The 20,692-nt window shown below is 44.1% G+C and overlaps 1 protein-coding gene across 4 annotated transcripts in view; it reads right to left on the bottom strand.

The window, feature by feature from the left end:
- Positions 1–1,501: 1,501 nt before the first annotated feature.
- The window catches only part of HRH2 (histamine receptor H2), a 31,022-nt gene continuing 11,831 nt past the window's right edge, over positions 1,502–20,692 (bottom strand). Inside the window, exons 2-4 of one of the 4 annotated variants that reach the window (XM_081901081.1) lie at positions 16,033–17,931; positions 10,170–10,296; positions 2,063–2,201 (exon numbers count right to left, since the gene is read on the bottom strand). In XM_081901081.1, the coding sequence (XP_081757207.1) occupies positions 10,209–10,296; positions 16,033–17,114 (1,170 nt within the window). In that variant the 5' untranslated portion in view covers positions 17,115–17,931 and the 3' untranslated portion in view covers positions 2,063–2,201; positions 10,170–10,208. Of the gene's footprint in view, positions 2,202–8,838; positions 8,992–10,169; positions 10,297–16,032; positions 17,932–20,692 lie in introns of those variants that run through there. The other 3 variants (XM_081901080.1, XM_081901079.1, XM_081901082.1) reach the window with 3 other exon arrangements.

Genomic DNA, 20,692 nt, shown 5'->3' with positions numbered 1-20,692 from the left:
TAAACAGCTACCTTTGAAGGTGACTCGTAAACCACAACTAATCCAGAATGCAGCAGCTACACTGGTGACTGAGGCGGCTGCCGAGACCATATAACACCGGTTCTGAAAGACCTACATTGGCTCCCAGTATGTTTCTGAGCACAATTCAAAGTTTTGGTGCTGACCTTTAAAGCTCCATATGACCTTGGCCCTATATACCCATCGTTCTGCCCGGACACTGAGGTCCAGCGCCAAGGGCCTTCTGGCGATTCCCTCACTGTGAGAGGTAATATTACAGGGAACCAGGCAGAGGGCCTTCTATGTAGTGGCACCCACCCTGTGGAATGCCCTCCTATCAGAAGTCAAGGAGATAAAGAATTACACAACTTTTAGAAGACATCTGAAAGCAGCCCTGTATTGGGAGATTTGTAATGTTTATATTTTTATTATGTTTTTAGATATGCTGCAAGCCGCCCTGCCAGATGGGCGGGCTATAAATAAAATAAAATCAAATCTATTATTGTTGTTGTTATTATTATTGTTGTTGTTTTTATCAGCCTTTTTAAAAATTTCAAGAGCTGACAGTCATACTAGAAACTGTCATTCTTCTTCAGAGATTAGTCATTATGGTTCATTATTATCATTATGCAGAGACCTTTTGAAAACTGTTTCTGTATGATAATTTACCCAAACACCACCATACCACACAGCGCCCTTCTCCATTTTCTAGTTCCTCCTCAGCCTATCACGATGTCCATGCTTATCTACAGAATGAGATTACATTCTCACTACAGGCAACCAAAGAAAACTAATAAATCTTTAATAAAAATATATTATTATGATTTTAAAAAAGAATGAGATTACATGGTAGGAGTGGTCCATGAACTCCATCTCTTCTGGTCTATTGCTTCAATAGCAGCTCAGTTTCTAATACTGTATATCTAATGCAAAATTGGCAGGGTCATGGGTATCTGGTTGTCGGGTAGCAGAAGCAGAAACAAAGAAACCAGGCTACAAGCTGTATCTGCCCTCAAACCGCACACTGAACAACCGGCCTCTGGGGTGAAAGCCTTGTGGCCATTCAGCAGAGTAAGAGTTCCATTCTTCACATCTTCAGAAGTTTTTTATTAATCATATTTGAAATGTAAACACATCCCACACATTCCAAAGTGAATGGGATACTTTGTTCACACACCTTGTGTGCTCTTCATATGGTGCTTGTTAAATAGCTATTTGGATATTTTAGTAGAATTTTTTTTATCTTTGAAAATAGCATCCCATTGACACCAGCATCCCCATTCCACCCCCAAAAGGCCTTCACACTCTACCATCCAAAAGTACCTGGGTGCAAAGTGTATGTCATCCTATCATGAAACATTAAAAGGTAAAATGCCACTTAACATTTAAGCAAAATACCTTCTCTGTTGGTTGTTTCTTTCTCTCTTTCTTTTTCCCTACTGTTTTTGAATAGAAATACATTGAAGACCAAAGTGAAGACTTGATAAATAGAAGCCAAACACTGTTGAATCCTGAAAGATAACATTTATTAAATATTCAAAACATTTGTCAAATGCACTTTTATCAGATGTTTTGGAAACCACAAACTATGTTGAAAATGCAAGGTGACTCCATATTGAATACTGTCAATACAAGAAATATCCCCAGGGCATAAATATGACATTTATAGGCTAACAGGGCAGTAAATGCCTTGGAGTGTAATGACCATACCAAAAAGAACGAAGTCCTTCCTTTTTGTCACTTCCTCCCAAGCCACAGTTATTTCCTGTCCTAGATGTGGACAGATAATCCTATGGGTACGTACAGTCACGCATCTCCAAGTACTTCTGGATTCACACCACATTTATAGTCAAGAGTCTTTTTCAGGGAAATCGAAGTCCCTGCATAGGAAGCCCCCTATCGAACCATCTTGAGAAGACTGAGATGGTGCACCTGATGCAACAACCTTCAAGCAATCTTTGAGCTACCTTGAGTCATAATTCTCTACATCCAACTTCATAAGAAAGCAGGTCCTGGCTCAGGTGAAGACACAGTAGATAACTGTATGGGGTGCAGAAGGTTGCCTTGTCTTCCTTGCATTTGCCACTGGCTGATCAAACATTGGGCTCCACACATCTCTCTTGGGAAGAACCTTGGCCAAGCAGAGACTTTGACAGCAGGGCAGCATAGGACAGGGTGATTTATCACATGGTGGGTTCAGATTCCTACAAGGGGAACAGCAATGAAAATAGTTCAGACTGACAATTAGAAGATACTTTTAAATATTTCCCCAATGATCCCCCAATGTTCCCATTTTTAGAATCTGCTTCCTTGTTCCAAGTACACAGCAGGCTATGTGATGATGCTAGACATGTTGATGGCTACAAAAAAACAAAGCAGAACAGATCAAAAGAATGTATATTCTGAGAGGAAATACAGGGTTCATTTCTCCAATTACTCAGTTACGTTCTTCTATGATAAACAATTTAGTGGTGGAAACCGAGTAACTACTAGTGTAGCTTACAAATGGAGAGATGTCAGAAATCAGTTTCGATTTGCTATCTGGAAGTGACCTATGAAGAATGTGTATAAGCCACAGATTATAGTGCTGTTTGAGACAGAATGGCATGCAGTAAATCTAAGCCAGGTATTATAAGGATAAAAGCATTTAACTACCTATTCATCTACTATACAGCTGTGGAAGTGAGACGATGTGAATGCTGCCGTTGGGGATGATGATCCAAAGGCACATTTACAGTGCATTCCTACACAGCGGGACGCAGGTGGCGCTGTGGGTTAAAGCCTCAGCGCCTAGGACTTGCCGATCGAAAGGTCGGCGGTTCGAATCCCTGCGGCGGGGTGCGCTCCCGCTGCTCGGTCCCAGCACCTGCCAACCTAGCAGTTCGAAAGCACCTCCGGGTGCAAGTAGATAAATAGGGACCGCTTACCAGCGGGAAGGTAAACGGCGTTTCCGTGTGCGGCTCTGGCTCGCCAGAGCAGCGATGTCACGCTGGCCACGTGACCCGGAAGTGTCTCCGGACAGCGCTGGCCCCTGGCCTCTTAAGTGAGATGGGCGCACAACCCCAGAGTCTGTCAAGACTGGCCCGTACGGGCAGGGGTACCTTTACCTTTACCTTTACCTACACAGCTCTGATCAGAGGTCCCCCTGAGTTCAATGGGACTTACTATCAGGTCTGTGTGAATAGGACGGTGGCTTTAAATGGTCAAATCCCAGAATTATCAGAGCTGCTCTAGATTGTTTTTTTTTAAAAAAAACAAAACTGAGACTTGCCCATTAAACCAAATATAATGCATAAAATGGAGATGGGCAAGGGGAACAAGTTCCAGTGTGAGGCTGTACCAGAAAGAAGACCATGGCAATGGGAAGACCAGACTGGCCACAGACATAGGCCAGGGAACAAGCAGCTGTAGGAAGCTTGCTTCCCTCTTCCTGGCTGAAGAACTCTTGCAACAGACGTGTGGAGAAGAACAATTGTCTTGGAGATTACTTGATCAAAAGGCAAATGTGCCTTTAAGAATAGCAGCTGGATGTATTTTGAAACCACAGGAGAAAACGGCAAAAGGAAAATGATACTGTATATGATGAAGAAGAAAGCTTCACAGATGCAATGAGCTGTATGTGGTCTGCAGCAAATATTTCAGTAGAGGAAATGAAACATTAAGAAAAAGGAAACCAAGAAGGTGAACCAAGAGGTGAATGCCTGAAAGCCCCCCACCCCCAACTTTCATTGCTACATGTGGGGAGGGGACAACTAGAAGCAAAACTATTCATTTCAGTGGCTCAGTATGTCTTGTCTGTTAATTGGAAGGTTGGTGGTTCAGTCCCACCCAGGGGCAGTTGTGGGCAGGATTCCTGAATTGCAGGGGGCTGGACTAGATGGCCCTCAGGGTCCCTTCCAACTCTACAGTTTTTATGATTCGATGAACAATATGCAAGTCCCTTTAAAAGAGCCAAATTGCAGTGTGACATGTAGCATGATCCTTCCCATTCCTTCCCTAACTTATTCATTTTAAACACCCCCCCCCCATTGGATTGACCTCTGTTTTTGTGGGAATGACTTGGTTTATTTCCAGTTCAGGCCAAATTTGTCCAGGGATGCATACTTTTAAAGTCCCCGACCCCTGCCCCTTTCCTTTTAAACCACATTTAAAAGGGCCCAACCTCCTTCTTTCTCACCATGTCTGGAATCCGTAAATGCCAGTTAAAGGGAAGTGAGTTGCTGCTTGGGCAGGAGAGAGTATGTAAGCAAATAATTCTTTTCTGCCTCATATTTTAAACCGAGCCAGGAAGAATTCAGGGATGTGACATCTGCCTCTTCTCAGAGCTGAGCATTATGAGCCTCCAAAGTTCACTTACAGGGGAGTTTTGCTGGCATCCCTACAGGCCTGGTGCCTACCATCCTTGCTAGCACAAGGGAAATGTCATGCACACACAACTATAGCTTGAATTTTAGCTGAAGTTCTCTGGCTGATGGGTTTGTAACAGACAGAGACATCTTTGCAGGGCAAGTTCAAACTAGTCTGCAGCCCCTCTCTGAGAGTGATTTACCACAAAGCTTCTGACTCAAAGACGCTCACGTGGAGTTGTCATCTGGATAAAGCAGCACATTCACATGGAAGCTGTGCATATATCTGCCAGGATTCCCACAAAGTATGGTATCCTTTGCTCAGCCAGCACAGTTACCACAATGGCAGCAGGGTGAGCACTGCTCTGGAGCATCTTGATCAGTCCCTTTGCATGAGTTGTCCCACGGAGGAATCAAACATTCTTGTGGCACTGGGTTATCAAAGTGCTCTTGTGGAGGCCACCGGCTCATATGAATTTTCTGTAGGCCAAAATGCAACAGTGGCCTGCTCAAACAGTTTGAAGGGTTTACTTTCAATTTTCAACTCCATTTGCCTGCTTTTCTATAAAGTGTTTAGGCTGCATAGTAACATGAACATATGTGTTAGACAGATGTTGTACTATTAAGCTATCTTCTTCCGTATCCCTGTCAATGGGGTAGATCCACTGATGCGAAGCAAAATGTATCTGTAATCTTTCTTCCCGGGGTCAACAACCTGGAAAGACCTTGAGAGCAATCTAGAGTTAGATGTCAGCCAAACTACCTGAGAAGTTCTCATCTGGCCATTTTGCCAACATGAAAGGTTTTAATAAGAAAAGAAGGTTAATGCTCCAAGTGAGGGATCTGAGCAGGCCTCAGGGATGAGGTTTGTCAGGGACATGCTCAATTACATGCCTATCAGTCAGCTTGGTCAAGCACAAGAGCTCTTCCCTTTGCTCTTTCAGCCAGGCCTGGCCCTCATCTTTATTCAAAAGGCACCACTCAAGTGGCCCTGCCATCCTGCTGCTTTTAGGCTTCTGTGATGGATGCACTCAAGGGTCACTGACTGTCACATCACTACCACAGGGCCAAGAGACACTTGCAGCAAATTTCAAACCTGAAGAGGTGAGTTGATTGCACTTCCTAGCTTGTAAATGCGCCAGGAGCAGCTGCTTGTGGGCAGCGCTATTTCAAGTCTCCATCCGGCTGTTTGCCTGTGATCTTGTGCAAGGTTATAAGTGCGCTGTGTGGAGCCAGCACAACAATTGTATCTGCCTTTTGGCAGTCAGGTGACCTCTAGGTTTTTTCCCCTTCTTGTGACACAGTCAATAAAGCTGAGACATGTTATCAGCAAGAGAGGGTCGTGGGACGGTATGCAGAGGTGATTCTGACCTTACTTTGCTAAGCCCTGCCCAGGTTTTCCAGACTCATGGCAAATAATCTCAAAGTCTGACTTTCCATGTATGACTCAGGGCTTATCCATGCTTACCCTTCCACCTCTGCACTTTCCAGCCACTTTAAAGCTCTGGGACCAAGCTCCCTGCCTTTTTCATTCAAGAGCTCTCCCTATGAAAACCCGCTCTTTAAAGCTGGATCGGAGCAAGCAGCAATCCATGAAAAACCCAAATTACTGTTTGTTGCCCTTCAGCTTGAAAGAGTGGGCTTTCATGAGGAAAACTCTGGGGCAAAGGGGGGGGGGAGAGTGTTCCAACGTGGAGCTTTAAAGTGAGGACCTGTATCTGGAAAATGTGGGGCAAAAGTGACATGTGGATTAAGTCCGTAGACTCACTTTCCATCATCACTGTGGATCAAAAACATGTAAGGGGGTTAAATAACAATGCAATGCCTGCCCCACTAGGAATGCTTGCTGAAAATGGAAGTCATTTGCATTCTTGGATAGCTGAGATGGCTTTGTGGAAAAAGTATGTAAATGATGGAATCTTCAAAAAGGCAGTTACTGACATGCAGCCACCTCTGGGATACCCATAAGAACTGGCAGAAATAATAATAAAAAAGAACAGCAGCACTTGGAAAGGCAACTGTGAAGTCAACCAAAGGCAGCTGCTAAGGTGGAAATTTCACAGTATGGTTTCTTCCTTGCTAACAGTAGGCATAGAAGGCATTAGAGCAGGCATAGGCAAACTCCGGCCCTCCAGATGTTTGGGACTACAATTCCCATAATCCCTGAGCACTGGTCCTGTTAGCTAGGGATGATGGGAACTGTAGTCCCAAACATCTGGAGGTCCAGAGTTTGGCTGTGTCTGCATTAGAGCTTCCTCCTGCAGGACTATCCCCTCTCCCCACAGGGTCATCTACCATTAGCTGCCTTGTGTGGGGTGGAATCCCCTGGTGACTTTTGACATTTGGATATGGTTTGTTTATTTATTTTAAATTGGACTTGCAAACTGCCTTGAAATGATTTCAAAGGCAAGACAAAAGCATATGTGTGACTGTTTCAGTGTATTTATACATGTGTTTACATATACCTGCCTTGCAATGAGCAGAATATCTTGCAAACTAAAAGCCCCACAAGGACTATCACATGTAGGGGAAGCACATTGAAATGAGAGAGCGGGTCTTTCTCACTAAGTTACATGCTGTGCTGTTCTATCACATCCTGTACTGAAGCAGAGTGATAAAATTTCTCCTTGGCAATGTGACCTGTGATAGGCTTTCTATTATCTCACTCTTTGCTTTGCAGAGAAAGTACAGGGAATGTGACGATGGCGGTGACACTGCCTGTTCAAGCATCTTAATAATTTTGTGTCAGTTCTGCCCTTGCTCTCAAATCCTTACATGATTTAGCCTGCATCTTAGGGGTGCTTCCTTATGATGTACTGTAATATGTGACAGGAAAATATACATTTTTTAAAAAAGTAACTTGTTTCAAAATCCGTTAGTGGGTGAGACTTGCCAGTCAATGGGCTTATCCACACTTCTGCTTGCTCTGTGCTAAGAAATCCCAGGATAAGCGGTTTCCCCATCACCCTGCTTCTTTCCCAAGGAATACCTCTTTAGCTCGAAATTGGAACAAACGGCAACCTGCAGAAAACCTGAATTTCCCTTTGCTCTGGTTGAGTACAAAAGAGCAGTTCCCCCTGGGGAAGCAGCAGGACAAGAGGAACTGTAGGTAAGCCCAACGAAAGCAGATTCCTCATTTTGTTTAGTCAGTACTACAGGGCAGAACTATGTGTTATTTATTTCCGCAATTGTTTGTTACGATGACAATACATTATGAACACAACAGCAAGGGGTGCTTGCATGGGCAGGCTGCTTTCTCCATCTGCTGCTCAAGATGTGTTTGTTTCTGGTTGGGAAAAACTCATTTTACAATGTTGGAAAGAACTGGGGACTGATGCAGAAAGAGTTAAGCGCTCATGACCATCCAGCCTTTCAAATTCCTTCTGCACCCCTCATTCTCCCACCATTATGATGGAAACATGGGCCTCGTGCTCCCCTTAGGGCAGTGGTTCTCAACCTGTGGGCCCCCAGATGTTGTTGGACTACAACTCCCATCATCCCTGAGCTCTGGCCTTGCTAGCTATGGGTAATGGGAGTTGTAGTCCAGCAACATCTGGGGACCCACAGGTTGAAAACCGCTGCCTTAGGGGCATAGCAACATTCTTTCTCCTCATGAAAATATGTGATGCTATTTTCATTTTATTAGTATCAGAAACTTGGAGAAAATGGTCATATCTCCCTTGTCCTGTGAGAAATGAGTAAGCAGCTGACTGAATGTTACTGGAACCTAGGGGAAGTTCTGGGGGAAAATCCAAAGGGAGACCAGAATGTGAAGCAAGAGAAATACTGGGATGTCATTTTGGGGGCCTATTCCAGTAACTCAGCCAGACAGTTATTCGTAGAGATGGACAGTGGGTCATTCTTAAGAAATCAACATTAGTCATTCCCACTCAAGCACTAATGACAATACTAGGCCTGTCTGCCTTTAATTCTTCTCTCAGGCCTCGTCCCAAGATCCCTCCTCCTACCCACAGACCCTTCCACAATTCAGCTCTGCAACCATGTTGATTTATTTCTATCTTTGTAAACTACTTTGAGATTTAGCTATCATGATAAGTGGTAGAAGGCATATACTTTAATGCCAACTATGTTGTGGGGATGCTGCAGAAAGCCTGCACCAATCTCATGACAAACACTCACTGGAAGCAGCTACAGGGACAGGAAAAGTGGGACGGTATTGTATCTGCCTGAACTGGAAAGAAATGGGGTGGCTCCATTCCTGCCTGCGAGCCAATCTGGGGGTATTTTCTCAACAGAGGTTCTGCACATTTTAGCAGCTGTGCAACGGACAGAGATCGCATAAGCTGTGCTGTTTTTCCCTAGCATGGAGATGCCTGGCAGCTGTTTATAAACGGAAGGAATGTCTCTCTGGGGAAAGACGCAACACTACCTAATCCAGGGATTCCTGTTGGCCGTAGAAGGAAGGAAATTCAATTGGGCTATGCAGAACAGCTTTATCCCTTTCTAGATGTGACACCCCTTGTACTCACCCAAATGCCCCCGATTTTAAGCTTCCCCCAGCGGAAAATCTAACTTTGTCCTTCTGTCCTCAATGGTTTTTTGGAAGAGGACAGTGAGAGCTATGTCACAGTGACCACTGTTAACGGCCTGGCCTGGCCTGTGTGCACTTTAGGGAAAAGGCCCAGAGCTGAAAAGGTTAAAGAGAGAGAGAGAAAGAGAAAGAAAGATTTGTCAGTGACACAAGACAACAATATGCTGAGAATTAAATATATATATATGCGCGATTCAGACTATTATTATCCTGTTACTTGGCTGCACGATAACACATTGTGTTCCATGTGCTCTGGTTTATGTTATGCTCCAGTTCCGAGATGAACAGGCAAGGAAAACCAGAATTACAATTCAAAGCAGTCTCATTTGCGACCGGTAATGCAGTTACTTCTGCAGGGAAAATGAGCATATTTCTCCTCCTATTTGACAGGTCCAAGCAGCAACCTGCAGATCACCTCCAGGATCAATGTAAACATGAAAGGGACAAGACCCAGCTGAGGTCTTGCCGAATTATAGAAACGGGTTGGTTCTTGGGATCGAAAGCACAGCTTGGTTGGACGTGGCTGGTAGGACTTAACCCCCACACCCCCACTTCCCCCCCTCAAGCTGCTATGCTCCAACCACTTTTTCTCCCACCAGTTGTCATGTCTGGTTTTGGAGCTTGGCTGGGGGTGGGAGGAAACAACTGTGCTGCAGTTGTTATTGGGGAATATGTGTAACCAGAGGGATGGTTCAGCTCCCTACCACCCCCCCACACTGATGCTAGCTTGTTGTTTTAAATTTAGATTCCCATCAGTCTGCTTCTGTCACATGTAGTTCCTTGTCAATTGGTAAGGGAATGTGCAGTTGGTCTGTCTAAAGCAGTAGGACTCAAACTTTCCCACCCAGTGTCCACTTGAAAACTACTGAAGGTTGGTGGAGAACTTAATGATTTTTCTGTCTGCTGCAGCAATCATAATGTGCTGTGTTGGGTGCTGTATTCTTTTTAGTTGTGATCTTACAGGCTTGCCATGGAACACCTGGATGCAACTTGTCAACAGACCACAGTTTGAAAACCTCTGGTCTAAAGTAAAAACAATACTGAAAAAGGGTGTGGAACTTTCTGGTGGAAAAAAGGTTCAAAATCTGATCTGAAATTCACCTCAGACAGGAGTCTAGTTTTGCTTCTTCATATAATACAGATTAGTATATTTGACTTCAAAATATACCATCTCAAGAAGAATAAATATAAGCACAGATCAGAATGCCTTCTGGAACAAAGCATTTCTTGTTTTACTCTAGGATCTCAGTGTTTACATTCTCAAGATTACTCACCCTATAACTTTAATCATTAGGGTGGTCATATGTTGTATATTACAGAGGACAGTCCTCTGCTTGAATGCATCCTCTATCTGAAAGGCTGGGCCGTCGAAGAACCCTAAGAAGGAAGAGCAGGAGGGGCCTTGAAGTTGCCCCTCATCAGTTAGTCAGTTGGTCACAATCTTCCCTAATGTTGTATTTCTATTTAAATTATAATACTCATTCTTCAATTCATAGCTATACATATAAATTAGCATATGCATTCTAATGCAAACATATGCCCTCATTTGTCCTCTTTTTTGCAGTATGAAAGTGGCCACCCTGTTCATAATACCCTATGCATATCCTCCAACACAACGTGGCCCAAATCCAGGGTACCATCTTCCTGGTCCGAAATCCCGCATGAGTCACATGATGCATGTGAGATCGTGGACCTGAAAAAAAGAGCTATTTGGGGGTACAGTGCCCAAAAACACATGTTTGGGGGCCCTGTGAGAGATCGCTTTTTGGGGGGCCCAAAATTGTACAAGAGCAAGATGCCCAATATGGCTGTATTTTTGCAGGGGGAATTGGGATGTCCTGGTTTTTCTGGGACAGTTGACAGGCATGCCTATGCTGAGATGAGTACCTCTAATTAATTATGTTGCTCAGCATAAATCCCCCCCTTCAAACAGGTTCATTTAATGAGACAAAGAATGAGTGCTGGTGCCATATACACAGGGTAGCCTTGCCAGGGTCACCCCAGGAAGAGTGTGTGTGACACCTCCAGCCTTGGCTCATGCGGACTTGCTATCTGTGTGAACTGACATCACTACATGAGTAGCATTAATGTGGCTGCTGAGCTTTCCGAGATTCTCCTTTGAGATGCTGCCATCACGGAAATGGTATTTATTTGGAAGACTTGATACCTCACCTTTCGGGGACAAGAGTCCCCAGGTCAGCTTGCAGCATAATGAAAAACAAATGCATAGGAAATCACAATAATATCACAGTAAAACATACAAAAGAACTGAGAGTTTAAAAAAAAAACAGAACAATGCTAAAAACCAGTTGTAGCAGCAGAGTGCAATGCAAAAGCCTGGTGAAAAAGAGGTATGTCATGAACATTTGCCCAAAGTCTAAAAGAAAGAGAACCAAATTGGTGTCCCAGGTAAAAGCACTCTACAGTCTTGGTGGAATGAGAAGACCCTTGCTGAAAAGACTCTGTACTGTGTCTCAGTTGACAGAGCCTCTGAACACTAAGACAACAAGTCCGACAGACTTAGAATTATAGAGTTGGAAGGGACCCGAGGGTTATCTAGTTCATCCAGGAATCACAACTAAGGAATCCCTGACTGATGACCATCCAACCTTTGTTTAGGAACCTCCAATGAAGAAGAGTCCACCAAAAAGGCCATTCATATAACAAACCATTTAGAGCTCTACAGTCACCAGCAACTGAAATTGCATTTGGAAACAAACTAGAAGCCAGTGTAGCTCACGTAACTCCAGAGTAACATGCTCTATGAAGCAGATCCCAGCCAACCTAAAATCTACATGGAAGCATTGGCTTTTACACTTACATGTGACTGGGGTCTGGCTGCAAGTCGTGTGGCAGCATTTCAGGTATCAAAGACAAGGTGACTCCATTGTAGAGAATGGAGAGCTCTGAACTGGATTGCCTAAGTATGTTGCAGGGAACATTCAGACAAAGTAAATGCTATTTTATTTTCGACAATAAAGCCTGTCCATTGTCTAATTTCTGCCTGGACTGTTGGACATCCTATAAAAAACCTATTTGATATTGAAATACTTCTACAGATCAGGCCTTGGTGACAAATTACCTATGCTGTTTACCTTTTGTTTCAATAGGAATTGGTGTCATTTTAGCTTCCAGCCATAAGCTGCTTCTCCCAGTCACCTCTGCTGCTTACTGTATTAAACTATTCCAGTGAATCCAGCATTTCCTCAATAAACTCTCTCCATGTCCACTTTCATTTCCCATTTCCTGGACTCCTTTATTCTCTGGTTGTATCTTATTGCAGAGGAAAAACTGAGAAAATGCTGCTTACGAGAGTTTCAGAATGAAGCTGTTGCTTTGATTTAGAAGATGGCAGTAACTAATGGGCCTGATTTGCAGAAATGCATCGTCTGCACCAACAGTGAGAGTTTTCTCAGAAAAGGAGTTTTCTAATTTACACAAAGTACTCATGTTATCAAAATTACTCTGCTGAACCAAGCTGATTCAGTGAGTGGAGCTCATTTACTTTTACATTATTTACTCTTCAAATTGAGCCACTTATTTAGGCTGCAATCATACTTGGGAGTAAGTCCTATTGAACTCAGTGGGATTTACTTCCAAGTAGACATTCATAGGCTGTTAAACGTATGCTGTTAAATGCTTAAATGACAGCCACAGGGAGCTCCAACATGTATTCAGCTCACCTCCAGACTCAGTATTTTGCGGTACAGATTCAAGTGCATACCAGTGATGTAGGTTTGAGCAACTGAAGTGGACTGGTGCAGGGGTCACCAGTAATGCAGGGATCACCAAACTTTTTGGACTAGTGGGCATATTTCAAATTTTGAGGGAGTGTTAGGGATGTCAGTCACAAAATGGCTGTCATGGAGGATGCGTAGCATAACACAAAGCTAGAGAGACAACCACCAGGGGCAGACTTTGGTAATATGGCGCCCTGAGTGAAGGCAAAATTTGGTTCCCCCCCATATTAATTATTTTCACAATAATTGAATAGGTACCCATATAAATTGGGATGTGGGTGGCGCTGTGGGTTAAACCACAGAGCCTAGGACTTGCCTATCAGAAGATCAGCGGTTTGAATCCCCGCGACTGGGTGAGCTCCCGTTTCTTGGTCCCAGCTCCTGCCAGCCTAGCAGTTTGAAAGCATGTCAAAGTGCAAGTAGATAAATAGGTACTGCTCCGGCGGAAAGGTAAACGGCGTTTCCATGCGCTGCTCTGGTTCGCCACATGACCCGGAAGCTGTACACTAGCTCCCTCGGCCAGTAAAACTAGATGAGTGCCGCAATCCCAGAGTCGGCCATGACTGGACCTAATGGTCAGGGGTCCCTTTACTTTTTTACCCATATAAATATAGGGTTTTTTTATGTTGTTGTTGTTCTTTCATGTCCTCTCGGCTTGGTGCCTTGTACAGAGGAACTGCCTGTACCACCCAAAATCCAGCACTGAAAACTGCCCTCAACAACCTTTTGCTTACTCTGGGAAGTCAGCTATGTCCTGCTGGTCCCGATTATGCAGATCACACATATGCATAAGAATCATTCTCTCTCTATTAAAGTGCTGAGTGGTTGAACCATCAGGTGAACCACAGTCCATAGTAACCTGAACAAAACTTTTGGAACAGAAATACATCATGGAACAGAAGCCCATATATTTGAAGTTTGCCCTTGCCATCATTTAAAAAAACTGTTAAGGAATCGAAACAGAGTGATTCATCATGGTTTCTAAAAAGCAGCAGATAAAATCTCTCGGTGCTATTGCATCTGAAAATGACACAATTGTGCCACAAATCTGTGCTTTGGAGACATTTTCATTGTAACATATGACGAGGCAGCAGCACCAGTCCTAGCTGTTGGCACCCAGGTGTACCATTGCTGTTGATAAATCCTTTTGCCTCACTACCTTATCCCAGGGTCAGCTGTGATAAAACAAAAGAATCAACCCTTTGTTGGCACTTCCTGGAGCCATGGCAGTGAAAGTAAGTGCTATCTGCCAGATGGAAAGTTTCCTTGCTGCTTATCAAGTTGCAGCCATGGGATCAGATCAAAGCTTTGGAAGGAGGTGAAAGTCAGAATTGCTTATAGGAAGCAATGAAATTATACTACATACCCACACTCCTATTTTCTTTGGCCTTTAGGAGTGTAAATCCTTATAACCAGGGCAATCAGACCTACCTAAATTCTTCTGGCACTGATTACCCGGCTTCTTCTTTCTGCATCTTACATTTGGAACCTTCGCAGATTTGTTCCTGCTTATCTCAAACATCCACTTAGCTACTGTATGTGCATATCACACTTTCTAGTCTCTTCAGAAGAACAAATCCCCTCCACCTAGTGAACTAGGGATGTTCTTTACTCATTCCAATGTAGAACTGAAAGTACCAAATGTTCATGATAGGAGGCTCTAACTTTGAGATACACTGGTACCTTTCCAGGGGAGGGGACTGACCCAATTTCATCTCTCCCTATTTTTTGTATGAACAACAACAACAACAACAACAACAACGAAAATCAAGGCACACAGTCCTCTGCATTGCTTCCAAAATGACAAAAATAAATGGCTATCAGAGACCAAATAAAGCTATTGGAGGCTATTTCATGTAGAAATAGTGACTGATTGCGAAAGAGAAACCTGGCTTAATATAGAGCCGTTGCTTCTCATTTGACAGTTATAACAAAGAATTATATACTTTAGGGCCCATCCTTATGTTACCTCAGCAGCATGAATACTTCTGAAGTGTGATTGCTTCCCAATAGTATCACGATCCTAAGATCATGTGGAAGGGATTGCCATTGCCATGGAAGTATTGTAACTCCCAGGAGAACTTTGCACTCCATTTTGCAGACTTCGCACAGGAATCTGGGAAACGGTGTGTGTGTGTGTTTGTACTGCATGGGTCTTTGGTCTGATCCAGCCAGGCGCTTATGTTCTCACCATGTATTCCTGCCATGCTGAAGTAATCTAGGAGTGGGCCATTAAATACAAGAGACATAGCCTGTGTATCTTTGCACAGAGCCAGGCAACCACCCCGAATCCGCCTGTAGCCAGTACTGCAGAGATCTGTCTTTCCCATATACTAAGTCTTAATAACGAAGATAATAGTTGTATTATCTTGCATGTTATTGAAAAGGAAGAGCCCAGACTAGAATTTAATCAACAGATATAGTGGGAGCTTGACTGATTAATGAACTTGGCTGCCACTCAAGCCGCATGCAAGCACAACATGTGTGGATCTGAAATGCAGTGACTGCCAAAGTTGCAAGAAGGAGTGTTCTGCAGTGCAGCAGTCTACCTTCCCCTTTGCCAGTCACTTTCAAACCCAAGTGACTGTTGTTCCATTTAGTACGGATACATCTTATTAGTTCCTCAGCATTTTCTGTTATGCACCTAGCAGGATTTTTTTTAAAAAAAATTATTTCTCTTATGTATAATTATGCTGCTAGGAGTTTGGGGTGGGGGCAAGTAGACTGTGTGCAGAGACTCTTCTAACCCCCGGAGCAAGCAAGTGTTAAAATATAAGCTTCCTGTTGAGGTGATAGCTTAGGTGATGGGCCAATAAGGGAACCAACAAAGTAGATCTGTCTGAGATAACAGATGAGTGGAGCCCCTGCTCTCAAGTGGCTGGTGGTTAGAAAAAGAGAGTCGAGCAATGTTTGAGAGAAATACTTGATGTCTGTTTGAATCCAAGCCTGTGACTATGGGAGAAACCAGATCCTTTTGGAATGTTAATGCTCAAGTTGTGTATATGTGTAAATAAACCATAAATCATAAACACCACAGTCTCTGCTGTCCCATATTCCAAGGAAACAGGACCATGGGTAAGTGCCTGGAACCCCTGGAATCTCACACCGCTCGAAGATTGCATCAATATATTTAGTAGTGTAGGTGTTTGTGTGCTTAGCATATCTTTGATGGTTCTCTCCCTGTGCTTCCTGGCAGGGAAAAAAGCACAACATTTAAAAGTTGTTCAGGTGGGACTAATCAGGGCTGGAGTTGGGAAAAAACAGACTTATTTCATCACTCTCAACAAATCTGCCAGTGGATGCGTGCACCAAATGCAACTTTAAATATATTTTGCATGCAGCCTGAATCTAAACCGTCTCAACAACAATTCCCCCTCAAAGGTAAGAGAAAGCTTACCTGTCTGTGCCATCTTGGACAACAGGGTTCTTCTTTCCATTCATTGTATGCAGCTGTAGAAGTTTACTTTCCTTATTACAAGTCATATTTCTCATCTCATGTGTTAGAGGCACCTCTCTGGCATCTGGTCCCACTCTCCGACACCTGAGTAACCGCTGATAAGCTGTCCGAAAGTCCCTATTCAGTGCAGCATATAAAACTGGATTCAGTGCTGAGTTGACGTAACCAAGCCACATAACAATAGTCATCAGGCTTTTGTACGCTTCACCCGTCACACCCCGATATGTGAACACTGTAAAATAAGGAAACCAGCAGATAATGAAGGCTCCCATCACAGCTGCAAGAGTCACAATGGCTTTGTGTTCCTTCACAGTGGGTAATGCATTTCTGATGGTTGTGCAACTGTTGGTGTGGTTGATCCTCTTTGCTTGTTCCCTGGCTATTTTGAATATCCGGTAGTATGTGATGCACATGACTAGCAGAGGGAGGTAGAACGTAAGCAAGCCATCCACCAGAACATACCCAGCATTGACCTCCAGCTTGCACTCCTGCTTCCCATCAGTTAACTGTGTGTTCTGGACAGTGCTGCCATTGGTGTTCCAGGCCAAGTGGATCGGTAGGAACGAGACCATCAGTGACACCACCCAGATAAGGAACATAGCCACAGCCACCCGCTTAGGAGTGACCATAGTGTTGTAGCGGAGGGGTGCTGTGATAGCATAGTAGCGATCAAGGCTAATCATGAAGAGGTTGAGGATGGATGCTGTGCAAAGCATGACATCCAAGCTGATGTAGATATTGCACAAGGTGACACTGAAGATCCACTCATGGGAGTAGACCTCATAGACAGCCGAAAAGGGTAGCACCATGAGGCCCAGCAGCAAGTCTGTGAAGGCCAAGGAGACAATGAAGCAGTTTGTCAGGTTGCGGAGCCGCCGGTTGAAATAGACAGCTAGACACACCATCACATTTCCAAACACAGTCCCAATAATGAGGACTGCGAGAACAATTGCGGTTGGCACTTGTCCCCAAACACTTGTACCGTCTGTGGAATTCATGGTGGTGTAATTGGGAAGTATCATTTTGCTCCCGTACAGACTCACATGGCAGCTGCTGCTCCAGGTACTCTGGAAGAAATGGTTAGGTCTGATTCCTTGAAGAGCTTGTCCAGATGCCTTCCTTCACCGCCTTTCATAAGAGGCCCCTGCATCATGGCTCTGAAAAGATGCTAGGAATCAGACAACACCTCTGGTTGCATATTTAGAGAAAGACTGAAGTCTAAATAAATCCCCAAATCTGAGCACATTCATTCTCTGCTGGAAGGACCCTCAGATGTGCAGCTTGCAGCAGAAAGATCCAACTGAGACTCCTTGTTAGCAATGTTGTAGTGTGACAGATTTCTTGAGGACATGTCTATTAGATAGTTATTAACCATGATAGCTAAGTGGAACATCCATGTTTAGAGGCAGTAGACAGCTGGATAAAAGATTGTGGGGACATGTAACAGAATAGGGTTGTTGCCTTCATGTCCTGCTTTTGAAGACCTCATGGAACCATCTAGTTGGCTACAACTGGAAGCAGGATGCTGGATCAGATGGAAGTTTAGTTGAATCCAGAAGGGCTCTTCATACACTTTTTATGTTCTACCAAGTCAGTTTTGCCTAGTTTTGGCCTCCCCCTTTTCTTCCCTCTCTTCTTCCTCCTTTCAGACAAATCATTAGGTTGTATTAAGTTGTATGATGCATTAATCACCACATGTGGTTTTATAGGTCTGGCCAGAAAAGGGCTGGAAGAGTCCCAGTAACCTCATTATTCTTAGACTGTGTCTCCATTTACATCTCTTGAAGGTATCTATCAAAATAGAAGAGGGATGGATATGCACACTTTCCTGGTCAGAATCTGGAAGGAAGAATTGAGAGTCAGATGATATACGTAGGATATATGAAGCTGCCTTATATCAGGTCAAGATATTTGTCCATCTAGCCCAGAATGGGTGACTTTCCAGATGTTGGAAAGTCTCATCAGCCCTAGCCAGCATGGCCAATGGTCAGGGATAATGGGGGTTGTAGTCCAGCAACACCCAAAAGGTCACTGGTTCCCTACTCCTTGTCTGTGATGCATATTATCCAGAATCTCAGACAGAGAAAATGGTTTTCCCATTACCTGCTGAGTCATTTAACTGGAAATCCAGGGAGCAAATATGGGTGGGAATTTCCCATTCTATGAATATGCTCTTCCACTAACTAGTGGCCCCTCTTCCTTCAACTTATGACTTAGCTTAGGACTTTCCTTTGTAGACATGGGAAATTCTCACTGGAGACTCACTGTTATCCCTGGAAGTGCTCAGACCACATGGTTGCTGATTCATACAAAGAATGCCGCAATACAGTATTCAACACACCGTTTTTGGTTTCATCGACTTCTGCTTCACTCAGAAGAGAGCCTGATGGGGTTAATCAAGGAGTGACCAATATGTGGTCCTCCAAATATTGCTGGACTCCTACACCCATCAGCCCCAGCCAACATGCCTAATATTCATGGATTATGGGAGTTGTAGTTAAACAATATATGGAAGTTAACTACTCCTAGGCTAAAGGCTGAGATCAAAGAAATAATGGCTAGAGCTAGGAACATATTCTAGGTTATGGAACCCTTGCCCATCCACCACTCAACACCTGGAAGGATAACAATAGGAAATTAAAGCAATTGTACCCATACATATAGACAGCAAATGCATTGTAAAGCACAATGGGTAGAATCCAATGTAGCACGATGTGGGGTATGTGGGGAAAGAGGCCTTCTTGCACAACTAGACTTCTCCCCTCCAACCCCCAACACAAGACTTCCCCCCATTCCCTGCCTGCTAAACCTGTTCTGGGGGCTCCCCAGTCCTCTAGAGCAGATTGGAGGATCAGTGGGGGTACAGGGGGGGGGGGAGAGGGAAGTCCTATTGCGCAAGCAGAGTCAAGGTCACTCCAAAGTTGAGTGACTTTATCCTCAAAGTGTGTAGCCAGTGGGGCACAGTAGGTATTCCAATGTTCCAAAGGTTCCTTCAAACCATCTGAAACAACTACACCAGCTGGCTACTAGAGGATGTAATGCAAGCTGCAGAATGAGCCTGCTTTGCACCCTACACTGCTGCATGGTAGCCACAATTATGTGCTCCAACTAATGTTTGGTTGACATTAGATTGAGACTTGTACTGCTTACACTCTAGCCCTCACCTGGCTTGTTTCATAGCCTGGAGCTCCTCAGAATACCAAGAGACCACTTGAACTCCACAATGCCAAAGAGGATACTTGGAAGCAATCATACCAGCCAGTTGTTTCACCTCACCATTCCATAGCAAGACCAAGGCTTTGACAGGAATGTTTCCTTTCTCTGCTAGAACCCCCCCCCCCCGAGTATGCAGCAACACATTAGGTTCCTCCAGGTTCTGAGGGTAGGCCATCCGAACTTGACCACCACCCTTTCAGGAGGAAATTGCCACCATCCGTCCAAACTGTACCAGATAACAGTGCATTCCTCATATCACTTGGGGCAAGGACTACTTCAAGGGTGTGACCCACTTGATGTGTTTGGAGGATACTTTTGGGGACAATTCTACCACAGTTGACCTCGCTGTCCATGGTAAAGCTTGTTCTTCCACCAAGGTGGTCCTGGTCCACACCAAAACCCCTGCTGTATCTACTTAGCAATCAGACAATGCCCAATACTGCAATCAGCAGAAATACTCTCTTACCTGCCGGCAAATACCGTATTTTTTGCACCATAACACTCACTTTTTTCCTCCTAAAAAGTAAGGGGAAATGTCTGTGTGTGTTATGGAGGGAATGCCTACGGGTGGCATGCCTACGGATTTTCCTCCTCTAAAAACTACGTGTGTTATGGTCGGGTGCGTGTTATAGAGCAGAAAATATGGTACCTCACAGAACAAACTAAGTGATTCAGTCAAAAAACAGGCACACACAATCTTACTAGCTGGGAAAACAGCCGAGACAGGAGTCAGGATGGCGTGAATTGCCCCTCCCTCTCCAAAGGGGAAAGTGTGCCAGAGCTTGTTATAGCAAGGTAGGCCACACCCACAACCTAGCTGTAGCCACTAAACTATATCTACAGCATTCTGTTCAAATTAAACTGTGTCACCTATCAGCTTGTTTTTCAGGATGGGCAAAGATGCACGCCATCCAACAGCTTAACCCCATAATCCCAAAACAAATACAAACAAGATCTTTATTTTTAAGGTCAGCTCATTTCCTTCACATCTGGCATACACTGATAGAGAACTAAAACATAGTTATGAGAAGCAAGGAGAAGAGGCATGGTATTAACTGGAATCTCAGGAAGACGGTAGCTGAGATCATGCCTGATGTTAAGTTTTGTGGAAGCTAGCCAGCACCTTAGTTCACAGGACGCAACAAGCAGCGCAGCGTTGACGTGGCACAGGATGGAATAAATGGAATCTACAGAGCTTTGAAAGATCTTTTACTTCACTTGCTTGAAAGCTGGCCTTTTCAAAAGGTTTCCTCCAATTGCTTTCAGTTGCAAATGCCCTTGCAACTGAAAGTATTGTGTATTGGTATTGGTACTCAATGCATTAAAATCGTAGTTGCAGGGTTGGCCTAAGACATCTTGCTGCTTGAGTACTGTTGGAGGAAAG

This window comes from Podarcis melisellensis (assembly GCF_964234715.1).
Source record: "Podarcis melisellensis genome assembly, chromosome: 2".
NCBI lineage: Eukaryota > Metazoa > Chordata > Lepidosauria > Squamata > Lacertidae > Podarcis > Podarcis melisellensis.
This window is presented reverse-complemented; position numbering and strand designations above follow the sequence as displayed.